Source organism: Eulemur rufifrons, chromosome 2 (genome assembly GCF_041146395.1).
Source record: "Eulemur rufifrons isolate Redbay chromosome 2, OSU_ERuf_1, whole genome shotgun sequence".
Taxonomy (NCBI): domain Eukaryota; kingdom Metazoa; phylum Chordata; class Mammalia; order Primates; family Lemuridae; genus Eulemur; species Eulemur rufifrons.
In genome coordinates, this window is record NC_090984.1 from 116,119,675 (window position 1) to 116,140,489 (window position 20,815).

The window sequence follows — 20,815 nt, forward strand, 5'->3', positions numbered from 1 at the left end:
TGGGATTGGTTAATAGCACTCAGGCCTCCGCCTCCTCCGGCTACGCCCCTCGTGGCTGCTTTTCCCGCCTCCGCCGGGTTAGAACCGTGGTCCGGGTGACAGTTGAGGATGGCTGGAGCTGAGGGGTCTACTGGGCGGCAGTCGGAGCTGGAGCCAGTGGTATCGTTGGTCGATGTACTTGAGGAGGACGAAGAGCTGGAGAATGAGGCGTGTGCCGTCCTGGGCGGCAGCGACTCCGAGAAGTGCTCCTACTCGCAGGTGGGCGCGCGGCCCGGGCCTCGTCTCCCCGCAGCTCCAGCAGAACCTCCTGTTCCCGGCCGGGCTTTCCCTGTTCCCATCGGCCGCAGTCGTTCCCCAAGTGGTAGTCCCGGGCCGCCGTTCGTCCTGGCCTTGCTCATCCCAAGCCCAGCTGCCCTTTGATCCTTAGCCTTCTGGGCCCCCTTCTTCAGCTTATGGCTGGCAAGAGGCCCCTCACCTCCCTCACTCTGCCCGGCCCTTTCAGTATTTGGCCCTGGAGCAGCTCCTCTGTCCTTCCTCTCGTCTCTTTTTGGTGTCCCCGCTGCTTTTCACGAAACTATCCCCATGACTTGTCAAATCCAGATATCTTTCCCCTACTTTTCCCATCCTAAGAGTATGTATTTATTAGGGACCGAATAGGAGAGGCAAAGTAGAGTCAAAGGAGAGGGCCCTGGATTTGAAATTCTCCCTGTGTGGGGTGGGCTCCTTGATTACTAATTTATCTGCTATTTTAGTTTGAGAAGTGCTGGCTAGTACTTTTTTTGTTTTTGTTTTTGCAAAACGAAGCCAGTACCATGTCTATATGAAGTCTGTCCCGCCTCCTCTGGAAACAGACAGGAACAGAATAGCAGGTAGCTCTGGCGAGGGAGGGGAGGAGAGGAGAAAATATTCTGTTTGGCATTTGGAAGATGTAGTGAACAAGGGTTTGAGGGGGTGTGATGTAGTGTTTGGTGACTCATCCTGTATTTCTAAGTACAAAAATGGAGAAGGGTGGGTAGGAAGAAAACTAACAAGGGTTGATTGGTAGGAGGGAGAGGTTTACTTAGGCAGAGGGGTGGAGTGGAACACTGGGGGATGAGGGGAGAGACTTGGCATTCATTATGTGGTATGAACTGAGATCATAATAACCAGTTGTCGTTAATCAAGTTAGTTAACTTTACAAAGTGGTTATATTGTTGAATAAACTTAGTGTCCAGAGATAGTCCCAGATGTTGGCTGGTATTTAAAACCTTTGGTCACCACTAAAACACCCTTTCCCTGTTTCCCTTAAAAGAAGAAGAAGAAGTAGTCCTGTCTATATGTAAGCTATTTTTGAAATATAGTTAGCTTTATATAATGGACTTCCTTAACATTTTCTTTTTTTTTAGTGAAATATATAGAAGTTTGCATACATCATGTGTACAACTTGGGAAAAAAGTGAACACATGCATGTACCCACCACCCAGATCAAGAAATAGAACATTACTGGTATCCCAGAGCCTCCCTGTGTGTCAGACTCCTTCCTAAAGGGGAGTAACCATTATCAAGATTTCTAGAAGTTTTGCCTGTTTTTCCTTCAACTTTTCATTTTGAAACATTTTAAATTTATGGCTAAGTTGAAAGAATAGTATTGTGAACACCTGTATATCTTTTACATGTATTTACTTTTTTAACATTTTGCCACATTTGTTTTCTCTCCTCTATATAATACATTTTGCTTTTATTAAATTTTGAACTATTTGAAAATAAGTTGCAGACATGATGATACTGCAACTCTAAATACTTAAGCATGCGTCTCCTAAATATCAAAGAATCTTTTCATGTATTGATTTTCTCTTTGCTTGATTTACAAACATTTTCCAAAATTAAAGTGTGATATTACTTAAATAAATCTATACACATTCTCCTACCTTTTCATATGTTAAAATGATTAAGCAGACCAACTTACAGCTGATTGACAAATTTAAACTGCCTTTCACTTTAAGAAAAAATAGTATGAAAACAAGTGCTAGTATAGATATGAACCTTCAACAGTGTTTTAGTACTCTGTTGTTTATACTTCTTTTTTGTTCTTCTTTTTTTTCCCCTGCCAGTATCTGTGTATCTTAAGTTTATACTTTTTGAATAGGCTTAATGATTTTTACAGAAAGATCTTGACCACAGATAATCTGATTTTAATTATTTTTCAGATCATAGTATGGGTATTAGGTAACTATGCTGTTTCATTAATTTATTCTCTTTCATTAATTTTTCCATTTTGGGGCTGTCTTTTAGGGCTCAGTAAAGAGACAAGCACTATATGCCTGCAGTACCTGCACCCCAGAGGGAGAAGAACCAGCAGGAATTTGTCTAGCTTGCAGTTATGAATGTCATGGAAGTCATAAACTATTTGAGCTCTATACAAAAAGGTAAACATGCTTTTTTTTCATTCAAAGTAGTTGTGTATTAGTGAATTTTTTTTTTTTTTTTTTTAAAGAAATGGGATCTCATTCTGTTGCCCAGACTGGTGTATAGTGGTGTGATCATAGGTCACTGCAGCCTTGAACTCCTGAGCTTGAGTAATCCTCCTGTCTCAGCCTCCGAAGTAGCTAGAACTATGGGCACATGACACCATGCCTGGCTAGTTTTGAAATTTTTTTTTTTTTTGGAGACAGAGTCTTGCTCTTTTGCCCTGGCTAGAGTGCTATGGCATCAGCCTAGCTCACAGCAACCTCAAAGTCCTGGGCTTAAGCAATCCTTTTGCCTCAGCCTCCCAAGTAGCTGGTAGCTGGGACTACAGGCATGTGCCACCATGCCCGGCTAATTTTTTCTATATGTTTTTAGTTATCCAGATAATTTCTTTCTATTTTTTTTAGTAGAGACGGGTCTCGCTCTTGCCCAGGCTGGTCTTGAACTCCTGACCTCGAGTGATCCTCCCGCCTCGGCCTCCCAGAGTGCTAGGATTACAGGAGTGAGCCACTGCGCCCTTGAAAATTTTTTTATAGAGACAGGGTCTTACTGTGTTGCCCAGGCTGGTCTTGGACTCCTGGGCTCAAGCAATCTTCCTGCCTTGGTCTTCCCAAAGGGATGGCTGGGATAAAAGGCATGAGCCACCACACCCAGCCATGAAATTTAATGTAATTATTTTATATAACTGGAGAGAATAGTTTTTCCATAGGGCCTTTTAAAATGTAATTATGGTACAAACTCAAACTACTCATCCTCTGCCATTATTTTACTTGTGTGTTTGTGTGTGTGTGTATAATGTAGATATTTGACTTTATATATATTAATTTCTAGAATTGTAAAATCTGTTGTATGCTTAAAGAAATTCCAAATTGGATATATGAACAGCAACCGAAGCCACTTTTTCCATTCTAGAAATGAGTTGAAAAAGGAAGAGGCTATGATTTGAGTTTAAAGAGCACTTCATTAGATTTAAAAGTGGCTTTTCCTCCTTTTTTCAGAAATTTTCGTTGCGATTGTGGAAACAGCAAGTTTAAAAATTTGGAATGCAAATTATTTCCTGTAAGTAAGCACTATAACTATAAATGTATTTAAAAGAGCTGAGGTTGATATTTGCCAGAGTGAGTAAAAAACAAATACCTGTATTTTCCAAAAAAGAAGTTCTTATTCTTTGCAGATGGAATATATTTCCTTTTTTCCTTTTGTTGGAAAAGCGAAATAGCCCGTTCAGAGCCTATAATATAGATTGTAGTTAATATGAAAGGTTTGGGAGAAAATGTTTTTTAAAGTGATTCAGGTTTAATTATGTGGTTGTGCTCATTCTCTGAGGCTTTTAAAACAAAGGCTATGACTCAAAACTGAATAAATAAAACTTGGTAATAATGAATGTGGGCTACAAACACATAGGACTTTTTCACTGCTTTTTAGCTAATAAAAACTATGCTTACACAATAACTTTTAGTGAATTAACAGAAATAAAAGAGAAAGAAATGTTATATTGTTCAAACATAGTTGTTAAAGCTGTCATCCTTTCCCCTTCTTTTGAAGGTTAGTTTTAGACAACTTTTTCCTGTCTAGTAACCTGGGGGTCTTGGCTCTCACAGCCAAGTTTGTAAAGGAGTACTTTGAAATTCCAAGCCAATATCAGTTCACATAGGTTGATAATTAATATTTATGGTTAACTTTTATCTCCATTTTCTTGAATAGGTATATTTAATTTCCTCTAATTGCTATAAAAAAGGTACAAAAAATAAATTTTAGTTTTTCCCTGTATCCTGGAAAAAGTATCCCCTTTAATGGGAGTAAATTTTTTTTCTTCATACTTTGAAAATTAAAGACCAGCTTCTAGGGGGAAAATATTTAGTGTAGAAATTTATTGAATGCAGAAATTTTATGATGTATGAAATTATAGTTAAAATTAGACCAGATTATATATTGAAATCAATATTATATTTCAGGACAAAGCAAAAGTAAATTCTGGCAATAAGTACAATGACAACTTTTTTGGATTGTATTGCGTTTGCAAGAGACCCTATCCTGATCCTGAAGACGAGGTAAGAGAATTGGAGTTTAAAACCTGGGATTGAATGTGTCATCTCTAGCCTTGTCTCTTCAGCCTCTTGTCATATCTGGGCCTCTGTAGTTCTTCAGGAAGGATTGCAGGGTTGTGAAAGGGTTCTAGTTTTACCCATTATGAATCTGGGTTGGATCTGTAACTGGTACAGATCTCAACTATTCTTCTCATCTTATAAGAATGAAACATTGAAGAGGACTTTCCCAAGGCCACAACTTCTTTCCTTCTCCCTCTTTCCTGTCTGCCTACCCCACCCTCTAAACACTTACTAAGAAATGACCTTCCACTTCTTGCCACCCTTGAAGGAAAGAAATGGGATTTACAAACTGCATCCCCTTAAGTATGTCAAGTACTTCCTGCAGATCATATTGGGGAAAAACTTTCAATTAGAAATGTATGCACAATTTGAAAAGAGTTCCTCTGTACTCCTGCACTTCTCACTTTCCAGGCATAACCATTGTTAACACTTTTTGGTGTGTATATTTTTAGGCCTTTTTCATTGCACATAAAAGTGATTGACTGCATTTTAATGTGTAGTTTCCTTTCTTTAACGAAAGTGAAAATTCTGTACATTCACTTCTGCATCTGGCTTTTCTCACTTATCAGTGTATCATAGACATTCTTTCATGTCAGCAGTACAAATCTGCCTCGTTCTAACTGCTGCAGAGTTTCCCTTAATTTGATATACCATAAGTTAGTTAACCTAACTGTTCTTCTGTAGCAGAATGGCATCGTCTAATTTTTCTCTATTGTAAAGAAGGCTGCAATGAACATCTTTATACAGTAATATAACTGAGTATACTCCTGAAAGTGTTTATGTAGAATGGATACCTAGAAAGTGGAATTGACAGGTCGAAGGATATTTGTAGCATTTAAAATTATGATCATGTATGCCAAAAGGGTTCAAACACCAATAGTATATGATAGTGGGTTTTTTCTCCAATAGTCTTGTCAATACTATTTATTACCAGTTCTTTAAAATTTTGCCATTCTGATAAATAAAGAATAGTATCTTTAAAATTTTTTCCTTTCCCTGATCCTGAGTGAGGTTGTATATCTTTTCATGGATTCATTGGACACTTGTAACAACATTCTCTTTGAATCGCCCTTTATATCCTCAGCCTGTGTTTTCATTGGGGTGGGTTTTATTTGTATATTTACTGATTTGTTAGAGTGCTTTTTGTATTTAGAGAAGTTAGCCTTTTTCCTTTTGCCTTTCTAATTGTCTTCAAACTATAACTATTGAACCAAATTATATAGAGGAACAAGTTGAAGGTATCTTTGAGTTAACAAAAATAAAACCTTAAAACTGGATATTTTAAAATATGGGGTAAAGTGTTATTTATAATACTATTGAATCAAAAGAAAAAAATGATGAATAAGTTGATAAGGGCAGAAAAAAGAATAAAATTGTTTTGTGTATGTGTGTGTGTGTGTATGTATTAGTAGATATGAAAACCTGAAAATAAAAGGAAAATCATAGTCTGTGTCCTTTCAAATATAATTTTCCCAGGCCCAGCATTTAATTATTTAATTATTGAATTTATTTAAATTAGAGAAGTTGTTATTGTCTATATTGTCAAGAGATTGTTTATAATATTTACTTTTCAGTTTACTTGGCAGCATAGTGTGATTGGTAAAAACTCCCAGTTGTCACATTCTACGTTGGTCAATTCACACTACTTCTGTGGGCTTGGGTTTATGTGTAAAAGTAGGAATGCCCTACCTCTCTGTAAAGTCTTGTGAGATCAGCTATTAAGTAACTGATGTGAAAGAGCTTTGATAGTTGCTTGTAAAGTACTTATGTCATGTAACCCTTTGTAAGACCAGTTCTTGTAGAATGAATTTCTCTGTGTCCTTGACTACTATTACATAGATAGGGGGTCTCACAGTGTTGGTAGAGAGTTATTTAATACCTGTTTCTACTGTGTGTCAGGTTTACTTCCACGTCCCATGATTCAGTGTAATCTTTAACAAACCAACTGCTTTTCTCTGTTAGATTCCAGATGAGATGATCCAGTGTGTAGTCTGTGAAGACTGGTTCCATGGAAGGGTAAGGAAAACTTTCACCTTTTAAAGCTATTGTCTTCACAAAAAGATAGAGGATCTTTTCCTTTTGAATTGTCATATTTTACATTATAATTACTCCTTTAAAAATAAACTATAAAGATATGATCTGTGTACTATTGCAGTATTTGTTTATAAAATAATGGGCATTTGGGGCAATTTGACAATCACAAGAAAAATATTTGGTTTTCTGTATTCACAGCATCTTGGTGCCATTCCCCCTGAGAGCGGGGATTTCCAGGAGATGGTGTGCCAGGCTTGTATGAAACGTTGTTCTTTCTTGTGGGCTTATGCTGCACAATGGGCAGGTAGGTATCTCTGTGAAGTTGGTGTGCCACAAACTTGCGCTTGTGAACTATGTATGTTCAACCCAGGATTTTTAGCAACTATTTTTAATTGGATTCTGAGGTATAGAAAACAGTATATGTTCCTTCTACACAAGATACTTATGGATTGGTTGAGAGACTACCAAGAACAAATTTGTACTTAAATGGCATGGTAAGGATGAGATCAGAATTAGAGAAAATGGAAGAGGCAGTTTTGAACAGAATTTTGAAAGATAAATAGAATTAAAATAAGTTATAGTTAAATATAAGACATGCTATTGGTTTGGGGGAGGGTGGCATCTTGGTTCATTTGTATTGCTATAACAAAATATCTTAGACTGGGTAATTTATAAACAATAAGAAATTTATTGCTCACAGTTCTGGAGGCTGGGAAGTTCAAGAACTGGGCACTAGCAGAATTAGTGTCTGGTGAGGCCCATTCCTCATAGATGGAAACTTCTGTGTGTCCTCACATGGCAGAAAGTGTAAACAAGCTACCCTCAGGCCTCTTTTATAAGGGACTAATCCCATTCATGAGGGCTCTGCCCTTTAATTTCTTGCCCTTTCTCACCTCTTGGGACCACTTTTCCACACAAACCACAGGCAGCATAGCTACACCTAAGGTCTTGTCCCACACTTTTGATTTGCTTCAAAGTATTTTTTTTTTTTTTTTTTGAGACAGGGTCTTACCCTGTTGTAGGGACTAGAGTGCAGTGATGTCATCATGGATCACTGCACCCTCAAACTCCTGGGCTCAAGCAATCCTCCTTCCTCAGCCTCCCAAGTAGCTGGGACTACAGGTGCGCACCAACAGGCCCAGCTAAGCTTAAAAAATTTTTTTTGTACATATGGGGTTCTCACTATTGCCCAGGCTGGTCTCAAACTTCTGGGCTCAAGTGATCCTACCCCCTCAGTCCCCCAAAGTGCTAGGATTACAGGTGTGAGCCACCATGCCCAGCCCTCAAAGTTCTTTAACTTGGTGTTCCCTCTTTCTGTTCTTACCCTTTCCAATTATCTCTCTCACTTTCTGCAGACACTGGATCCATACGTATTTCTTATTCATTGGGTTTTCTTACTTGATCATCCGCTTCTTTCTTCATTTCCTTTCCTTTCAGCAGATGGCTTTATCTCCTATTAAATGGAAATGTGGTTAGGTGCGGTAGCTTAGGTGGCAGTATTGCTTGAGGCCAGAAGTTTGAGACCATCCTGGGCAACACAGCAAGGCCTAGTCTCCACAAAAAATTTTTTAAAAATTAGCCAGGCATAGTGGCATGCAACTGTAGTCCTACCTACTCAGGAGGCTGAGGCAAGAGGATCACTTGAGCATAGGAGTTCAAGGCTGCAATGACTGTGACCACTGCACTCTAGCCTGGGCATCAGAGCAAACCCTGTCTCAAAAAAAAAAGAAAAAAGAAATGCCATCATCCAACATGAGCTACCTTACCGTTTCTCTTCTCTCCTTCACGGTATTTGCCTCTGCCTCTACACCCCTCCCCCACTCCCCCATTTTTTTTTTTGGAGACAGGATCTTACTCTGTCACCCAGGCTGGAGTGCAGTGGTGTGATCATAGCTCACTGCAGCCTCAAACTCCTGGGCTCCAGTGATCCTCCTGCCTCAGCATCCTGAATAGCTGGGATTACAGGTGTGTGCCACCATGCCTGGCTAATTTTATTTTTTGTAGAGACAGGGTCTCACTATGTTGCCCAGGCTGGTCTCAAACTCTTGGGCTCAAACAGTCCTGCCTTGGCCTCCCAAAGTGCTGAGATTGTAGGCCTGAGCACCCTGCGCAGCGTACACTCATTGTTTTTATTTCTTCCTCTCATGAAGAAAAGCTGGTGGTTTTTTCAAAACTACTCTTCCACCTGTGTTCACAGCTAAATCTTATCCTACAGGATATTCTTTTCTCCTTTATGTATAAAGTGCTTATGTAGTGACTGATGTTTTCAAACGAACTATTCAATTATTTGAATTCTTTGGATTAGGCAGGCACAACTTAAAGAAGGGCTGATATTCCTTTCTCCTTATTCCAGAGATTAAGGTTGACTTTTCTCCTTTTACAGATTCTGAAATATTTTAAAATCAGAATAAGTGATTTCATTGTCTGATAGGTCTGTGGATATGTGTATGTATGTGTCTGTTTTTTCATTGAACCTACAGTAACCAAAATACCTGCTGAGGATGATGTGTTGGTTCGGAATGTTGATGGAATAGGTGATCAGGACGTTACCAAATCTGAAAATGGAAATCATCAGGATAGTACCCTCAAAGAGGATGTTCCAGAACATGGAAAGGATGCCATAAAGGAAGTTAAAGCAGAGCAGAATAATGAACCATGTACTAGCTCTAGTTCTGAATCTGATCTCCAGGTAATATATGAAGTACAGCCTGAAAGAAATGAAACTTAAGCAAAATTAATTCTGTAAGCTCTATAGCTTTGGATTTCAATTGTATCCTTTGCCTAAATAAATCTATTTACAAAATCTAAACTAGGAAAACTATGATAGTTTAAAAAACACACTTCAGAACTTAATTCTATTTCAGACAGTGTTTAAGAATCAAAGCCTCAACATGGAGTCACAATCAGCCTGCAAACTTCTGGAGCTAAAAGCTAAGCAGTTCATAAAGAAAGACACTGCCACCTACTGGCCCCTGAACTGGCGTAGCAAGTTATGTACCTGCCAAGACTGTATGGTAAGTATCTTATCTTATTAAGTTCAGTGTTAGTGTGTTTTATGTACTGATGCCCAAGATAAGAACATCTGAAAAATATACTTATGGAATTAATATAGGAGTATAGGAGACTTTCAAAATTTTTATGTTAAGCAAATATATGAAACAGTACTTGCAATATGATTGATTGTGTAAGAAAGTAATTGTGTAATAGTTTTTACTTATCTTTTTTTTTTTTTTTTTTGAGAGACAGAGTCTGACTCTGTCTCCTGGGCTAGAGTATAGTGGCATCATCGTAGCTCACAGCAACCTCAAACTCCTGGGCTCAAGTGATCCTCCTGCCTCAGCCTCCCTGGTAGCTGGGACTACAGGTGTGAGCCACCATATCCAGCTTATTTTTCTATTTTTTTGTAGAGATGGGGTCTCACTCTTGCTCAGGCTGGTCTCGAACTCCTAGCCTCAAGCAAACCTCCCATCTCAGCCTCCCAAAGTGCTAGGATTATAGATATGAGCCACTACGCCCGGCCACTTATCTTTATTTTAGTAGAAAATAGCAATTTTCTACTTATCTTTTTTATATCACATAGTTGCTTGGAAACATAAATTGCTTGAAAGTTACAGTAAATCAGTGGTTTTAAAATAAAAGCTCATAGATCATACATCTACTAAAAGTTGGGAGATTTCTAAAGGAAATTTGGGACAAAAGAATAAGTCCTTCTGGAGGGTGGGAGGGGGATGAGGGGTAAAAACTTACCTGTTGGATACAATGAACACTACTATGGGGATGGGCGTGCTAAAAGCCCCAACTTAAGCATCATACAAGGTATCCAGGTAACAAAGACATTTGTACCCCCTTAATATTTGGAAATTAAAAGAAAAGAAGTTCTTCAAGCAACTCTGCTAAGAGGCTTTGGTTTTTCTAGGTGTTAATCTAGAAAAATTAAAATTTTAGTAATTCTCACGAAGTTGACTTTCTGAGAATGATAATACAGTTCTAATGAGGAAACTGGTTTATTTTTTAAAGAAAATGTATGGAGATCTGGATGTCCTGTTCCTGACAGATGAATATGACACAGTTCTGGCTTATGAAAACAAAGGCAAGATTGACCAGGCAACTGATAGGAGGGACCCTTTAATGGATACCCTCAACAGCATGAACAGAGTCCAGCAAGTCGAGCTTATCTGTGGTGAGTACTATTAGTGGAAATTCATAAAGTGTCCTTCACCATGTAAAAAAAAAATGTATAAAGAGGGCAATAAACACCTATATTTTTAATTTAATACAAATAAAATTAAAATTTTGAATTGTACAGTAGGACCCAACTACAGATGCTTGATTTTCATATTGCTGAGTATTCAGCTGCTATTACCACTGAATCAGACTTATGTGCTAGAATAATTACATTCTTGAGAAACCAAAGCTTGTGCTATTTTGATTAAGGCTAGATATATGAATAAAGAATAATAGAAAAATTTTCCATCCATTGAAATAATTTTCCTTGAGCACTACGTGTCATCTTTTTGAGCAAAGCATGTCATCTTTTTGACAATTATTGAGGTTGCTTCAGTGAGTCACAGGAAACCACTAGAGGGGAAAATATGTCCTAACCCTTAATTGTAGGCTTTTACACTTTCCTGCCGGCATGCCCAGCTTATTGCCACGATTTCTGTCCCAGCCGGTTCCACTCCCGTGCCACCACCTATTTCTTTTATGACATTGATCATTTCTGTCTTTTATTTGTAACTTTGATTAACTTCCATTTCCCTTTAATAGACTAAAAGCTTTTTCAGGATGCAGGCTGTATCTAAAAGATTTTGTAGTCCTTAAGATGCTCGTACATAATATAAACTGTTGACTGAATGAGTTTCAAAATTAATGTTTAACGAGTCAAGGTTATTTCAACTACTATAATTCCAGAGAAATAGAAAGCCCTTGAAAAAAAATCTTAGCTAATCTTTATAGGAGGAAGGATATCTCTGCTTTTTGTGGGTTTTTTATTTTATTTTATTTTATTTTTATTTTTTAAAATTGGGTATAATGAACACTATTCTGGTGATGGGCATACTAAAAGCCCAGACTTAAGCATTAAACAAGGTGTCCATGTAACAAAAACATGTGTACCCCCCTAATATCTTGAAATAAAAAAAAAAAGAAAGAAAAAGGGTCCCAGCTATCAACATGGAGAAAGTCCAGAGAAATTGGGAACAAGTTTCTATGCAGGTTTCACTTAAGAAAAGTTTGGTTTAAACAACAGTATTAACTTACTGAAATGTCAGTGGCAAAGGAATATTTTGTTTTCAAAACAAATGGCTTATCTTAATTGTAAGTACCTTTGTGGTTTTGATTTAGAATACAATGACCTGAAGACTGAACTTAAAGACTATCTCAAGAGATTTGCTGATGAAGGCACGGTATGTTGAGTCCAAAAATTTTAATCATAGCCTTGTAAGTTTTGAATAAACTGTTTATTTGCTTTGATGATAAAGAAATGACTGTGCAACATAAATGTGGAGTACTTGAGAGTTTCCTGCAGAGACTGTTTATAGGGTTATTAGCAGGCTAAGGGAAAATCATAAACGGGCAGTGAAACACCAAGGGTCAAGGTGGGAGTCCTTACCGACTCTAGCTGGGCCAGGAGGGACGAGGGTTGGAGCAGTCCCACAAGATCTGGAGAGAGTAGTTGTAGCTTAGAAGAAGATTGGAAGGAATCAGGATTCCAGAATCACTGATTCTGCTGACCTTGACCTTGAAGCGTGGATCCTTGGGAGGGTAAGGGAGAAACAACTGGGCAGGAAACATTAAAACTAGACTCATTTTCTGCGATTTTGAGTTCCATAGTTTAGAATAGAAGAACTTTATCATTGGGGCTAAAAAATCTCTCTTGCTGGAAGAGTCTATACTTTAAAAGCTGACTCTAAAATGTGTAATGTCTTAAGATAGGCTTCCAGGTAAATTTACAAATACCTGTACTTCCCACTCCTTTCCTATTCATGTGTTTGTGACAGAATTTTTTTTTCTAAAATCTTTTTTTAATCTTCCAAAGGCAGATGCAAAGCAAAATTTAACTTTTCTCTTCATGGCCTAAGGCTGTCCTTATAAACGGGAAATGTTTTGCTCTGCTTATAGCCAGATATGGGTCTAAGGGATACCCAAGAAGTTCTCTGAGACTTGCTTTCTTGGAAGAAATCTCTGCCAGGGGACTTTAGGTCATTTTCTTCTTTCTCATAAATATGGAAAGAACATTTAGCTGCCCAGATTTCTGGACAAGGTCACAGTGCTGCCTCTCTGCAAAATGAATGGTAGACAGAGGTTAAAAGAGCCTTCTCCTAAATGGTTTTCTTTTTTTAGAGAACGTTCTTCACTATCATTGTGAACGTTTCCTACTTTCCCACCATTCTTAAACTATAGTTATTCTTGTTCCTGCTGTAAAGGCTATTCTCTGGTTTATGTAGACTCAAGCTTCTTTCTTCCTAGAACTAAGAGTGTTGAGGGGTGTAATGGGGGACTTTGCCTCACTGTTTAACCTCTGCACTATTAATGGACATTGGAGGTGTTTCAAATAGTGTCCAAGCGTGCGCTCTTGCCCCTGGGGCTGTTGCCTCTGTTGCGGTTGGTGGTTACAGTGCTATGTATTAATTTTATCTTACACATACTTAAAATCACATAAAAAATTAGTTATGTTGTCTTTTTTCATTTAGTTTTGAGACTTTTATTCAAAATGATTAACAGAAAAAAAAAAAACAACTCTGTAAAATAATTTCAAAGAAGTTGCTCTGAGCCAGTATGAGTGACAGTGGCCTGAGGATCCATAAACCCCAGAAGCCTGAGTAGCCCCGAGGCAGCCAGGTTACAGTTTGTGTTTACATTTTAGGGAGACAGGAATTGTAGGTAAAATCATAAATCAATAAATGGAAGGTATACAGTGGTTTGGCCTGAGAGGTGGGGCATCTTGAAGTGAGGGGTTACAGTTATAGGTTGGTTCAGAGATTCTTTGATTTGAACTTGGTTAAAGAAATAAAGCTTTATGTAAAGACTGGGAATCAGTCGAAAGGAATGCTTGAGTTAAGATAATGGGGTCTGCTATCTGCCGTGTGATGTTATACCAGTCAGGTTGGAAAAGTTTAAGGAGATTTTATGGTTTGTTAGGCACAACTTAACTTTTGCCCTGCCTGGGCTTAGGTGCTGTTTGCAATTAGTTTAAACTCCAGAGGGAGGGGGTATGAGGAGGTGTGTTTGACCTCCCTCCCCATCATGCCTGAGAACTCAGTTGTAAGTTTTTCTGGGGTCCCTTTGCCCAAGGCAGGGTCCATTCAGTTGGCGGGGGCTTAGGATTTTATTTTTAGTTTACAAAGTCTTCATGTGCATCTTCATGACCTAGGACTTTGTTATTACTGGAGCCACTTTTTATGAGTCTTTGTGAAGAGAGAATGTTTTTGTCTGATGTGATGATTTAAAAGGATAGCAAAATGTGTTTTTTTAATTGTTTAATCCATGACATTACTAACTAGATCTTTACAGAAAAACAAATAAAACCCTAAGTTGCCTTAAGACTTGTCTATTCTGGTTGCATTTGTCCAAGGGCATAATGTAAATAAGTTTTGTTTGTTCTCAGATGATGGACTATCTTTTATTTAATGTTTATATCTGACCATACAAAAAAAAAAACTTAGAAACTACAAATATTCCGAGACAAACCAATAAAATGATTTATTACTTGAACCCAAGTATTTATTCATTAGCATTTCTACTCTGCATGTTGGCTGTGACTATTTGAGGACATCTGGAAACCAGAACTTGCACACTCAATTTGTGTGTTGTTGGGTCTTCTCCCACAATATCCTTGCCAGAGATATTTCCTTCTACTGGCTTTTGGTCGTTAATATTTATAAGCCAAGGTAGGGACAGATTCTTCATTTTGGAACTTTCAAGTGTCATATTCATTAGCATTTTATAAAGTGGAAACTTCCAAGCTGTTTAGTAAAGTACATTAGAGCTTTGAGCTGCAGCTATTCCAGGATGTGTTCGCCTTCGAGATCTTGACTCTGTTAGGGTTCTAATTCATTACCAGTTGACCAGCAGTTTTACTTTTGGTGCTTGTAAAGCTGATGTAGCAGCTACTGATCTGTAGCAGAGTACTGACAAAATGTTAACATTCTTTTGCTTAGAAGATTAATAAGGATCTTACCCCATGAAAATTATTGCAAGTTAGTATGGCCATTTGAGTATGTTTGTAGCACTTACTCCTGGGGAACAAGAGCAGGAGGTTTTCACTTTATACACCTTTTTTTCTTTCTCTTTCTCTCTCCCCTTTTGCTCACAGGCATTCACATGCTCTCTCTCCCTCTCTCTCTCTCTTTTTTTCTTTGAGACACAGTCTCACTCTGTCACCCTGGCTGGAGTGCAGTGGCATCATCACAGCTCACTGCAACCTGAAACTCCTAGGCTCAAGTGATTCTTTTGCCTCAGCCTCTGGAGGAGCTGGGACCACAGACACAGGCCACCACGCCTGGCTGATTTTTTAAAATTTTTTGTAGAGACGGTGTCTTGCTATGATGGGGTCTCGTTCTTGCTCAGATTGGTCTCGAACTCCTGGCCTCAAGCAGTCCTCCCGCCTTGGCCTCCCAGGGTGCCAGGATTACAGGAGTGAGCCACCGTGCCCAGCCCATATGCTTGCTTTCCTTTTCCTTCATTCTTCCTGCCCTACCTGTCTTCCTTCCTAACAATAGGCATGTGTACCTTTGTAATTAAAACATAAGTTAACAAACCTGTCTCTTGTGGCTGGTGGATAGCTTTCCATCTGATCAACTGGCATAAACTCACTTTTGGGGTGAGCAGGGACTCCTGGGTGGCTCCAGTTTGCTTTTTTTTTATTTTATTTTATTTTATTTTTATTTTTTTGAGACAGAGTGTTGCTTTGTTGCCCAGGCTAGAGTGAGTGCCGTGGCGTCAGCCTAGCTCACAGCAACCTCAAACTCCTGGGCTTAAGCGATCCTACTGCCTCAGCCTCCCGAGTAGCTGGGACTACAGGCATGCGCCACCATGCCCGGCTAATTTTTTCTGCATATATATTTTTAGCTGTCCATATAATTTCTTTCTATTTTTTTTTTTAGTAGAGACGGGGTCTCGCTCTTGCTCAGGCTGGTCTCGAATTCCTGAGCTCAAACAATCCGCTAGTCTCGGCCTCCCAGAGTGCTAGGATTACAGGCGTGAGCCACCGCGCCCAGCCCTAAATCCTTTTTCTAATAAAATAGAAGACAATTTTCTCTCTCTCTCTTTTTTTTAGAGATGGTTTCACTCTGTCTCTCAGGCTGGAGTACAGTGGTGTGATCACAGCTCATTGCAGTCTCAACTCTTGGGGTCAGAGGATCCTCCTGCCTCAGCCTCCCGAGTAGCTGGGACTACAGGCGAATGCCACCATACCCGGCCAATATTTTAAATTTTTTGTAGAGACAAGGTCTTGCTATGTTGCTCAGGCTAGTCTCGAACTCTTAGCCTCAAGCGATCCTCCTGCCCTGGCCTCCTAAAGTGCTAGGATTACAGGCACACCTGGCCAATTTGTCATTTTTATTGCATAAAAGAGATTTATTAAAAGTAGTGCTTGTAATTTTTTTTCCACTTATTTTTCTGTTTACGTAGCAAACATCTTTAATTTTATATTCCTCAAGAAAAAAAGGTATATATTTTTTCCCAAAGATGAATAGGGAAAAGTTTTTTGTTTTTTTTTTTTAACCTTCTCTGCTGTTGGTAAAGAAGAAAGCACAAATCTCAAAGGAAAAGAGACTTTTTTCTGTGAGTGCTTTTGCAGAGTCGGAGCACGTTTCAGAAAGACAGCTGTGGTAAGGAGCACAGGTAGCGGGCTGAGGAGACCTTGGGGTTCTCAGTTCGTGTGCTGGCCCTGCCACTCTTCTTGTCAGCTAATGTTTACTGAGAACGTACTGCATGCCAGGCATGATAGCTCATCTGATCTTCAAAGGCCCCTTTTAGATAGGTGCCGCTTTTATCCCATTTTGTATGGGGAAACTGAGGTAGGTGGTGGAACCGCAGCTTTGGAGCATTCTGCCTAGCTGTGTGACTCTGAACAGGTCAGCCTCTGTGAGCCACGGAGGCAGTATCACTAATTACCCGTTACAGTGATTCTTAGCGGCAGTATCGTTGGACTTGTTTATGAATGCTGTGACCTTGTGTGCTGTCCTGTCACTGAGGCCCTTTCCTAATCTTTGCTTTGCTTTCAACAGGTTGTTAAGAGAGAGGACATCCAGCAGTTCTTTGAAGAATTTCAGTCAAAAAAGAGAAGAAGAGTGGATGGGATGCAGTATTACTGCAGCTAGAGTGGAGTGCGAAGCCTCCTCCCTCAGGCCAGTGAAAATGCCACTTCCTAGTCTAGGAATAAAAGAGGCATATTTCGCAGTCAGTCCCCTTTCCATCCTCTGCTCTTCGGAGGGGCCTCCTCCTCTGGCCGCCAGCTCCCTTCCCTCTCCCGAACCGCAGTAGCCACAGTGTCGATGCTGGTGTCCCGCCCGCCCGGCATTCTTTACGACTCCGCCAAATGCGACTCATTCCACAGACTTCAGCCCCCACCCTAGTACACGCAGGGTTATTTGCTTATGTATTTTAAGATGTTTGATTTGAGAAAGCAAATTGGTTTTTTTTTTTAATGATTTGTTCTTTAACTCCCAAATATGTGTACTTTGCCACAGAGCTGTTGCCTGCCAGGCCGTCCTCTGTAGGCATCACAGAAGGTACTCTTCCTGTCAGCTGAAGCTCCGCAGGTCCTCACCCCTGCGATCGTGGTGCCTTGGCTCAAAGCTTCCTCAGGCCCGTCTGCTCCTCCCACGTGCCTGCTCTCCGAGGTTTGGTCATGGCTTAGAGCGGATCTTGGAACTTGGTTTCTCTGGGCCCACGTCCAGAGTAGCCAAGACTGATGGTTTTCTAGCCTGATGTCTCTCACAGGCAGGGAGATTGGCTGATGACAGGTTGAGGAAGCAAACCTTTGTTACGAATTTTACTAAGAAATTTAAAGTGAAATTTTCACTCATGATTCTACTGGCACTAGAATACTAGAATTTCAGTACTGTAGCACTCCCGGGGCTTCCTGGAGAAAATCTGCCAGTATACTAGTCCCTTCTCTGCTGCCTAGAAAACAGACCGGGTATCACCCCTGTGAAATCTTGGTGGTTTACGAAGTCCTCTGGATTTCTTTATATTATCAGGGATATTCATAAGCATATATTAAAAATGGACCTATTTTGATATTGTTCTATTATGAAAATGTTGTTAGAACCCCAGTAGATTATTATTTTTCCCCTCGAATCTGTGCTGAAGAAGAAAAGATGCTGATTTAGCTTACTTGATGAGCAGGGTGATGACGGCCCTGTCTTGGAGGAGACAGAGTCTGTGGAAGAGATTCCAAACAAGGCCCTAGGCTGCACGAGTGAGGTTTATGTATATAAATGTTAGTGTCCACAGCTGGTCCCTAGTGACTGTGAGATCTTCTTTTGAAGATCCTCGTGAAATGTTGTATAAAACCCCGTATCTGAGGGGAAGTCCTTTCAGTTGATCTGAAATCTCTTTAAAACCCCTCAATCTAGGTGGAAAACACCTTTTGGTAAATATAGAGCCCTCAGTTGCTCTTTCCCTCTGGAGGAACAAGGTCTTTCTTGACCGTAGGTGACATATTTGAGGTGTGTTACCAAAAGCATTTTACGCTTTGGAGCCACACATGTATATTACTGTTCCTTTTGTGTCCAGCAGTCGTGTATACGAGTGCCCACCAACCCTAGACAAGGTGAACTCGGTCTATAAAAAGTCAAGGCCTCAAAGAAATGGGACAACCCATGTTTTTTGGCATTCAGCCTCTTCGAGATCCTCGTGGAGAGTGGTGTGTGGCGCTGGAAGGGCTCGTGGCAGCAGGAGATGCCGTGTGCCCTGAGCCAGCCTTGTGGGGAGGACCCGGTTGAAAGGCTCAGGGTGTCTTTGAGGCTGTTTACAGTCAGCACCTTGGGAAGGCTTCCAAGTCCGAGGGTGTGTCGAACCCCTTCTGCAGGGCTGCACTGTTCGTGTGCCATCATGTCCTGAGAGTTTATGGCTTCTCAAATGTCTGATTTGACTACCAGAAAGTTCCTCACTTCCTATCACAGGTCAGGACCAAGTCTCAGAGGTGACGTGTTACGTGCAGCACAACAGTCCCAATTACCCCAGTGCTGAAGGGCTTGTTCTATGAAAGGTACTGTTCCTTCTCTCACATTAACCAGAAAACCTCTTTTTTTAACCTGTTGTTCACAACTAGTTTTCTTATGACTATATTGGACTGTCTCTGCTTGTAGAGACTGATTTTGGCCAACATGTGGCAGTTGATATGAATGCATGTTTTATGCAGAACAAAAATATGATGTTAGTTGCTTGTAAGGAATTCTGGCATTGTGTGTGCATTTTTGTAGAAATTGTTACTGGACTTATAATTACATACTTAACTCCAATCAGGTTTCTGTAAAATTTAAATAAAACCAATTCAAAATAGTTGCTTTTCAGATTGTTTTTAGTTACATTTAAGTCTACACAGCCTCCCTCTGCAGGTTACAAGAAAATGAATATAGCCGGCCACAGTGGCGTGCACCTGTCGTCCCAGCTACTTGGGAGGCCGAGGCAGGAGAACCGCTTGAGCCCAGGAGTGCGAGGCTGCAGTGCGCCTCGATCATGCCTGTGAGTAGCCACAGCTGCCTCCAGCCTGAGCAACACAGCGAGACCCCGTCTCTTTGAGAAAAAAAGAAAAGAAAATGAGATAATATGAGCATATTCTAACTGGTATTCCTGCCCTGGAGTCCTGCTCTCCAAGCAGAGGGACTAGTTCAGGGTGTCGTAGTTCATTATTCCCCTGCTGTTGTATAAAACGTCTGATCTGAGATGCCCTGAGCAGAGCTCCTTCACCCCCACCTTCACCACACCTGGAGGGAGGGGCCGTAATTCCCGCTGGGGCCTAGTGGACGGCACACAGCGACGGGCTGGGTGGCAGCCAGGGCTGGGTGGCGGCCAGTGCGTTCAGGAAGGGCCGTGCGCAGAAGGCAGGGCTGGGAGCCCACAGTGTAAGGAGCAGGTGAGCGCCACTTACACGGTAGCCGTTATGTCCAAAGTAAACAAAAACAAACCAAAAGCCACTGTAGAGGCCCATCTTTAGCCTTCCCCCAAGTCTTGCTTCCTTGACGGCTACAGACTTGGGGGCATCACCCTGGTGAGATAAACTTAGGTGAATGGAGCATTCTGTATAGTCCTGGAGCTGCTCATACAGCTGAAAACTCAACACTGCATGACCATCAGCACCAGGGAAACTGCAGTGCTCCCGGCTCCCTTAAAGGACCCTAGCAGAGCAGAAGAAAATTGAAACGGCAGTCTCGTGGTTAGAGGACCAGGAAATGGCCTAGGCCAGCCCCCTACTGAAGATAGTGCCTTCTGGGGAAGGTGAGAGTTACGGGAAACCAACCCGGCAGAAGCCTGGCACCCCCCAAGGCCACCTCCCAGTCGGTCACCTTGAAGCTGCTGCCAGATGCAGCCTTGGTCTGAGGGGGCATCCAGCACCCACGCCTACAGGCCCCTCACTCCTGCCCATGGACCAGCGGGCATTAGATAGGGGTGTCCGCTCCATACTTCCAATCACAGCATCCCTCAGTGGGAAGTGAGAAGTCACCCAGCCTCATCTCTCAGGACAGGAGTCCCTCCCAGTGCAGGTGACCCTCACAGGGCACCTGCGCTGGTCCTGTCTGGTCAGCTTCCCCGCCTCCATGCTCTTTTGGGCAGTGCCCCAGTGTTCAGCTAGCTCTCCGCCCCTCCACCCCCTTGTGTGATTGATAGACATCGGCTGTGCCCATTCCAGCTGCGGGCACAAAGCCTGTGAGTGCCAGGGGTGCCAAACTCAGGAGGAAGCCAGTGTCCTGGCAGGCAGAGGAGAGAAAGAAGCCAGGTCTTTGGTGATTCTGGGCATTAAGCCACTGGGGATCAAGCCTTGCCTGAAGCTCATACAACTAGTAGACTATATAGCAGAGAACACTTGTGCAGGTCACTGGCTTCTGTCTGCTTTTGAACGCCAGCGACAGAGCACTCACCACCTCGCACAGCACTCATTCCCAGCTGTCCTGGGCCCTGAGGTCTTTTCCCACAGAAAAAGGCTGGAGGCCTCTCCTGGACTTGTCCACTAGCCTTCCATCCACATCTTTGCTCTGGCCTCTTCCCAGTGTTTCCTCCGT

The 20,815-nt window shown here is 41.1% G+C and overlaps 1 protein-coding gene across 1 annotated transcript; it reads left to right on the forward strand.

Annotated features, from left to right (window-relative positions):
- The first annotated feature begins 24 nt into the window (after positions 1 to 24).
- On the forward strand, positions 25 to 19,097 carry UBR7 (ubiquitin protein ligase E3 component n-recognin 7). The gene is made up of 11 exons (XM_069465250.1): positions 25 to 258; positions 2,272 to 2,405; positions 3,444 to 3,504; positions 4,401 to 4,496; positions 6,516 to 6,569; positions 6,786 to 6,891; positions 9,068 to 9,276; positions 9,452 to 9,601; positions 10,605 to 10,767; positions 11,931 to 11,992; positions 16,817 to 19,097. Exons 1-11 carry the CDS (start codon positions 109 to 111, stop codon positions 16,907 to 16,909), a joined length of 1,278 nt encoding a protein of 425 aa, XP_069321351.1. The 5' UTR covers positions 25 to 108; the 3' UTR covers positions 16,910 to 19,097.
- Positions 19,098 to 20,815: the final 1,718 nt, after the last annotated feature.